The sequence below is a fragment of the Phragmites australis genome, chromosome 18, assembly GCF_958298935.1.
Source record: "Phragmites australis chromosome 18, lpPhrAust1.1, whole genome shotgun sequence".
NCBI lineage: Eukaryota > Viridiplantae > Streptophyta > Magnoliopsida > Poales > Poaceae > Phragmites > Phragmites australis.
The window spans coordinates 26,453,816-26,461,861 of record NC_084938.1 but is presented as its reverse complement, the minus strand read 5'-3'; the positions used below and the strand labels follow the sequence as shown (position 1 = coordinate 26,461,861).

Below are 8,046 nucleotides of genomic sequence, written 5' to 3'. Positions count from 1 at the left end.
AGTGGTACCAGTAGTGCGAGCCTTTAGCACACCAGACTCTGTCGGAGCACGTTCTAGGGGCGTCCACACGAGTAAGGGAACACGTGGCAGGGGCTAACGCAGGCCGCTAGGATGAGGGTCGCACACCCACCACACGCGTACACTCCTAGGGATTATGTGTGTCATCTTCATCGTTGAGTGGACAATGCAGTTGTTTGATGCACTTGTACTTGTTAATAACACATGTATTATTGATTTTATTATCGTAGTCATTCCTATTATGTATTATTCATTGTATTATTAATTTAATTATTTTAATTTTATGTAATGTTTGTCAAATAATTCTAGCACATAACTTTATTTGTTAATTATTTATTAAGCTTTGTTACATATTAATTATGATATTTAATACTTGTTTAATATTTTTTAAATAATCAGGGATTCATGCTTTGGTGCAGAGCCATAAAGTTACAGTGAATGATCAATAAATTTATGGTGGTATTTTTAAGTATAGGCTATCTATAGACACCTACAGCAATCCATATAATACTTAATGCCTGCTTCCAGGTTGTGCGTGAAGGGAAGGATGATTTCTTCAAAGAGAACAACCTAATTCAAGTTGTGGCTAAATTAAATGCCAGACCCTTATGTTCTGGATTAACCACTCCGCTACAACATGTAACCACTGAGGACCTTATGGTCCTCTTGCACGAGAAATGTCAAATGTATCTCAGTGTATGCGAACTGGCTGATCATCCTTTTCTAGGTTTCTCTATGAGACAAAGCATAATAATGATGGTGCCCGACCAATATTCATCCTACATTCAGGTTCGTAATTGTTTATGTGGTCACCCTACTTATCTTTTTCCCATTGATTCGAATGCTCCTCTTTTGTGTTAGGCGTTTCCGAAAGATGCACATTTGATCAGCAAAGATATCACAAACTTCTTAGTGATGTATATGCTCTTCAGCGGAGGTGTCATGTCAGGTTCACGTAGAAACAATGACGGTCAGCAAACCTAAGGCGTACAGAAGCGCCCTCTACTACTCATCCAAAAAATGACAAAGACGATGAGAATGATGATTTCATGCCCCAAATGCCTCGATGTTTCAGCAGCAATACAAGAGAAGGTTCAAGGAACAATGCAAGGAGGATGTTCACACACCAAATAGGACGTGCTACTACCGTGATAGCTCAAAATGACAATGATGATGATGATTTCATACCACAACGACCCCTCCCTCCGAGGCCTCCATCTCTGGAGGACATTGATGACCCTGAAAACAACGGTGGATTTACTAGTACCCATCCTTACAACTTCTTATTACCACCTTAGAGACAACAACTATCTTACTCAGAAAGCATTGACTATTACAGCTGGCATTCTTCCGCTAATTTGTATCGTCACTTTCTTCTACCATCTTGAGATGATCTAGGTATTCAATATCTATGCACTATAAACTATGCAAATGTCAAGCAGGACTATTTATTTTGTTTACCTTTCCATTTCATTAGTTCAGTCGATGGGTATATGGTTAATATATTATATTAATGGACTATGTTATGAACTATTTGTAAATTTTATGTCTAATCAATGTGATGTTAAGTTTATTATAATAACGTACTATTTAAGCATAATTCTTTTCAACATATGAAAAACATTACTTACAAAGCTACTTAAGTATCATTTCATCGGACCCGCTCACGTATTCACAAATACACTTCAGTGCATACACATGACTACTTCATCTCCACCACAATCTCACTATAGGTCGATTATCAAACAATAGGGACTCATCACCCCATGGCACTGTAGCATTGATTCATACACAGATTTTTCACTACCGCTGCAGTTACGCCTGTTAATGAGCTTACCAAAGTATCCGATGCCTTCATCAATATAAGGCGCTGTAACATTGGCTCATGCATAGGTCCTCTGTTATGACTCAGGCTTTAGACACGCCAATGCTTATGCTAGTGTCCTCTTATGACTAATGTTGTAGCATAAGCACCTCGGGGACTGGCATAGATGGGGGTTGTATCACCAGCACCTCAGGGACTAACATTAATTGTAGCTCCAACATCAACCATGTGATTGTATGAACTGTTTAACACATAAGGATTACTTACTTTAGGATGAATACTTAAAGCAAGCTTTAACTTTGGATTAAGATCAAAGGGATAGACGTTACTTCTACACCCACTCAAAATCAACAGTTTTCATAGAGAATGCTTTCATAGGATTTTTATGCCTCTATACAGAGGCAACAATAATTCATTGCTAAAATTTTGCATAATGAAATGACCACACTAAGCAATAATTTTCATAGGAAATCTCTGTCAAGCATCAATGTCACAACTTTTTCAGTTTTCACAGGGAATCCTATGCTCCACCCCCAGACAAGCTCATACATTAGTCCATGTACCAGCCCCCATCCACCATAAATAACTCCACCCTCATCCATGGATAGATCACTCGTTCCTCAGCTCTCTCAACTACAATGTTTTCCTCAACTCCACCAAACCCACCCAAAAAACATTAGGGTATTTTTATCCCCCAAGGGGTCAAACCACCGATATGCTTCTGCGACGACCCTTGTAGGCTTCATGAGTCATATGACATCTCCTATACCTATGACATACTCTTCTTTATGTGTGCCAACTAACAGTATGATAAGCCTCGATATGGATCGTACGAGTACCCACCGATATAGCGACATATATCACTTATGTGGTATTTTTCGCATGATTTCATACATTGTCTTAATAATCTCCCCTCTTGTTTTATTTGTCCAGTCTCCTCCAACTATATGTGACTACATGGAATGGCTGGACATAAAGCAAACTGAGCATTAGAAGCGGTGGATCGACATGAACATACGGTGGAGGAAGGAAGCATATGAACGTTGAGAGTATGAGCAACAACAGGAGAAATTACAATCCAAGCATCAGGAGGAGGAGCATATGAAAAAAGCAGCGAATGAGCACACCTTAGCTGAGACATGAGAAGCGGAGAGGGAAAGAAAGCGGGAGAAGATTCATCGCGCTAAAGCGGAGGGCTCTGATGCCCTGCGAAAGGGCAAATATCCTAGATGCACTTAGTAGAGAGTATCTATTATAACCTGATTTATTTTTATTTCCTAAGACATGTTAGGTTTAGCAGTGACACGCTATTAAGTTAGTCTTTAGGAATAGCGTACATGCCAATTGTTGTCATTATCTCTTTATAGTTATGGTCTATTCGCGCAGCGACGAAAACCCTTATATCTCATATAATGTTTATCAACGTATGTAACCTCTATGCCGGGTTATATGATAATCGTACTTCACAACTATTATTGTTCGATAAATTAGAATTTGTATCATCCCAATATTACTTCACTAAAAAGTTACCCACATAAATACATTAAATGAATAATAAAATGTTGACAAAATTACGTTGAAACAAATTTACACACTTACTTTTCTAATTTCTTTCTTTATTTATTCGCTCGTGTCCTGATAAAAAGAGTTGTATTATTGCACTCTATTCAGCCTCACTATCACCAATAGTTACTGCACTCTGTGCAGAGAGATGACATGAAATGACACAAACTCACTCATCAAGTTCATTTATTTATTTATTCACTCATACCCTGATAAAATAAAGTTATGCTATTGTACTTTATTTAGCCCCACTATCATCAATAGGTATTACATTCTATGCAGATAGATGACACGAACTAACACACGACAAAACACGACGTGAGCGACGAAAGCAACACGCAGCAGGACCGGCTTGTATTTGGCACATGAGGTGTCGAATACAGCACTGGTAATTGTATTCAACACCCATTTTCGACACCTAAGGTGAATACGGTACACAATATTGTATTCGACAGCACTGGTAACTGTATTCAACACCCATTTTCGACACCTGAGGTGAATACGGTACGTAGTATTGTATTCGACACCTCAGATGCCGAATACATACGTGTTCATTGTTTTTTATGCTCACGTATCGAAATCGGGTTTTTGGTGTTTGAGTGCCGAATATATATATTAAATTTGTAAATACATCGCTATGTTGTCTATTTTAGTAAATAGAGTGATATTTATTAGCTACTTTTCGATTTTTGCCAACGCACACGTCGTGTGCACGTTACGAGCGTCCATTGGTCGGATGACTTGCTAATCCCCGGCCAATGGCCATCGAATTGACCCTGCATCGACCATCAATGCTACTCTATCTGTAAAAATTGTCACACCGACCAGTCACCAAACCAATTTGTTGGTGCAAAGCTGCTGGCGCGCAATAGTCCGAGTTCAGAGTTCAGACTCGGCGCCAGAGACGCCGACGCCGACACGGGCAGCTGCCGCAGCCCACAGCGGCATGTGCATCCACACACACAGGCTGACAGGCACACGGCGCAGCGAGGACCTTCTGGGCGGCGCACGCAAACATTTCCCCCGGCAACTGTGACAGCCATGTGCTCTGTAGAGGAGGTTGCGAACGCTCCAGGCCGTGACCGAGCCAAGGTCTCCCCGGCCGGTTTTAGTACACCCTCCTGTATGGATCATCAGTTTCACCAACCAGCCAGACCAAGGTTCGTCAGTGCAAGCCTGGTGCGCACTACTCGGAGTTCATACTCAGACTGATCCACAGAGACGACGACGACTCACCGACGGCGACCGGCCGGCATGGGGGCAGGGCATGGCCGCATGTGCTTGTACGCGCATGAGAAAAAGCTGGAAGGGCCACAACCATTTTACCATTCGGGCGTTCGCACGCAAGCATTTGCCGCGGCAACTGCGAGAGCCATGTGCCATTGCTGCTTGGCTCTGCGCCCGTGATCCATCAGGCTGCTCCGCATGGGTCCAGTAGAAATCAATCATCTCGACCGCCACCTACCGCGGGCCGGAGGCGGCCCGGCCAGCGTCCTTCGCTTTAACCGGCGACCTGCCGCCTTTCTCCGGCCTTCAATGTACTTGTATAATTAACACCATTTTCTGCTAGCTGCATCTGATAATATATGGTTCGGGTAAGATTAAAGAAAGCGGGCGTCATGATCGAACACGAGCTGTTCTTCATCTCCTCTCGAGTGAGAATGACGATGCAGTCCTCGACTGATCTGGCTTCAGTTTGCAAGCTCATCGATTGAGACAGAGTAGGCAACCAATCATCATACGAAATGTGCAAGCTAATCAACATTTCCAAAGCTAATCAGCATCTCCATCTGCAGATGCTCGCACGGTAGCACAGCACAATCACGCAACGCCGGTAAAGGGCAACTTCTGCTTTTGTGCCATGAATAGAAAGTAAGCTATGGATCAACCACCAGATTAGCAAAATCTATACGCCATGTATATTTCACCAGTAAGCTATGGTGCCTTAAATCTAGGAGCAGCGATCAAGTGGCGGCGGTCCCCGCGTACGTCATGGTCGGCGAGGTTTAGTAATGGAGGGTTTACGGTCACCGGTGTACTTCCCGAGCTTATAGGGATGCTTGGGGAAGGGGGTCATCTCAGAGAAAGAGGTAGACATGGGGGCGCCGCAGGCCACAGAGGACGACGATGTCAGGGCGGAAGAGACAAGGGAGTCGGATTAGCGCGACAGCGGATCCGGTGGTAAGAAGTAGAAACACTGTTGGAGACGAGTGGAGAAGAGTACGAAACAGGGATCGAGCATAGAAGTAGGAGAGTGAGCACAGAGACAAGTAGAGGTTGAAAATAACTGTGGTGAATGTCGTCTAAAGAATAAGAGAAAAACAAAAGATTGATAAATAGCATAGGCTATATTTTGCTGGGACTACCGATGTACTTTCTGAGCTCAGAGGCTAGCTCGAGAAAGAAGATAAGCACGGGAGCGCCGCAGGCTACGGAGGACGGACGGTCGATGCTGGACGGGAGAGGAAAGGGCATCGGATTAATACCACGGTAGATGGAAGCAGGAACACTATTGGAGACAGGAGGAGGGCGAAAAGTGAGAGAGCGAGCACTGAGACAAGCAGAGGGTGAAGACACAGCTAGTGAATGTCGTTAAAAAATAAGGAAAAAACAAAAGGTTGATGAATACCATCGGCCATATTTCGCAGGGACCAGGTCATGCATACTACTCGGAAGCCGTGCAGTTTAACATATCCTCATATATAATCAGAGGCGCAGTATTAGTGAGCGGCTCATTGCAGAGTGCAGGGGCATTTACAAATCAGGTGAGGCGGCCGCACTGCACGAAGGCAGAGTGTACCGGACACTTGCACTGCGGCATCTCTAGAGATTCAAAAACAGAGCACTGTAACAACAAATAAGACTATCCTAATTATTATTTTTCATTACGTTCTCTTCATTCTTCTCTTTTCTATTTTTATTCCTTTTATTTTTATCTTATCTCCAGCAATTTACTTTTAGAGATTTACGAAAAAAAAAGAAAATCCTTAAGTAAAAAAATAGAAATAAAAATCTCTTCATTATAAGAATCATAGAAAATCGTTTAAACGTTAACAAAACAAAAATCCTTTTACAAAAGGACGGGAAGCGTGAAAAGAATCGATTGGAGATGGCTAAGTCCATGTGATCGAATGAATGCCATGTCGCCTACAGTAATCACCGTGCTACCTAACAACAGCTCAACAAGTGCACCAAACCATTTTATTTCAGCACCAAAAACGAAAAAAGAGCAAGGAAAATGAACAAAAATAGCGTGATATTTCCTCCCCCGACCACCAGTCCTCACCGCATTCACAGATGTTATGCATCCGGCTATCATACCATCGCCAAGAAACCCACCAATGCCAGCGCGAGGAGTGCCGGCGCCGACACGCCGGCCGCGGCCGCCGCGGACGCGGACTTTCCGGCAGATGGCGCCACTTGCGACGCCGCACCGCTGTCGCTGCCGCCCGAGCCGGCCTCCGGCGCGGGGGCTGGCGCCGGAGAACTCGCGGGGGCCTTGCCGGCGAGGACGAGCTTGCTCTTGGAGGCGAGGTTGTCGGCGCCGAACGCGTGCTTGTCGGGCGCCCCGCCGGTGACGGACGACCCGACCTGCCACACATGGTTCACCGCCTTCATCCCCTTATGCAGCTGCAGCTTGCTGTACAGCCGGATCTTGCCGCCGCTGCCGGCGTCCGCGGCGAGGTCGGTGGCCGGAAACGCGATGGGCGTCGAGGCGCCGCCGAGGGGGACGTAGCCCGTGATATTGTACGTCTTCACGGTGAGAGCGGAGGACCCGGACCCCTTGAGCGCCACCAGCGCCTGCGCGCCGGCCATGCCCTCGCCCGTGGGGTTGAGCCCCCACGCCACCCACCCGTTGGACGCGGCGGGAGCGGCCACGAACGCCATCGACAGCGTGTTCTTGGACGCGTCGTAGGTCCAGTGCAGCGAGGCGCCGAGCTTTGGGAGGTCCTCGCACGTCTCGTATGTCTTCCCAGCCGGGAACTTCTCACCCGCACAGGCGCCCGCCGCGGCCGGCGAGACCAGGAGGTACAGGAGCAGCGCGAGATGGAGCGGCATTGTGGAGGCCATGTGGATTTGAAGCTCGCTGCTTGAGTGTGTTTGGTTTGGTGTTCTTCGAGCTGTGCGAGAGGGAGGGAGGGAGGTGAGGATTTATAACGAGTGGAGTGTAGTGGGCTTCAATTCACAATTTTGGACACCATGAATGGAGTGGGCTTTAACGTATAGTAATTCTATGGCTGGTATTTGGAGGATTCAATTAGAAAAAAATAAAAGGTGATACTATTCTTCAACAGCCTAAAAACAGCGCTAGTTTCAATCGATGCACTCTCACGTACGATCAGAATCCAACGACCACTGTCTTCTCTTCTTTCTCTTGCTAGAGCAGCCGTGTTCTTCCTCTGTGCCTGTGCGACACCCTCCGCTTGCTTGCCCAGTCTCCCACTCTCCACTTATCTCTGACGATGCTTCTAATCATCACCACACTAACCGGTCTCCACCGAGCTGTCTCCGCTCGCCCATACCCCAACACCCGCACCAGTCATTCTCCGCCACCCATGACCAATAGCATCCTATCGCCTCGCCGCTCCGCTCCATATCTGCCTTTTTTATTGGGCCGACCTTCCTCCCAAAAACTCCCT

The 8,046-nt window shown here is 45.8% G+C and overlaps 1 protein-coding gene across 1 annotated transcript; it reads right to left on the bottom strand.

Annotated features, from left to right (window-relative positions):
* Positions 1-6,402: 6,402 nt before the first annotated feature.
* Positions 6,403-7,679, bottom strand: LOC133898304 (auxin-induced in root cultures protein 12-like). The gene has a single exon (XM_062338953.1). The coding sequence runs from the start codon at positions 7,475-7,477 to the stop codon at positions 6,722-6,724; it is 756 nt and encodes a 251-aa protein (XP_062194937.1). The 5' UTR covers positions 7,478-7,679; the 3' UTR covers positions 6,403-6,721.
* Between the last annotated feature and the right edge of the window lie 367 nt (positions 7,680-8,046).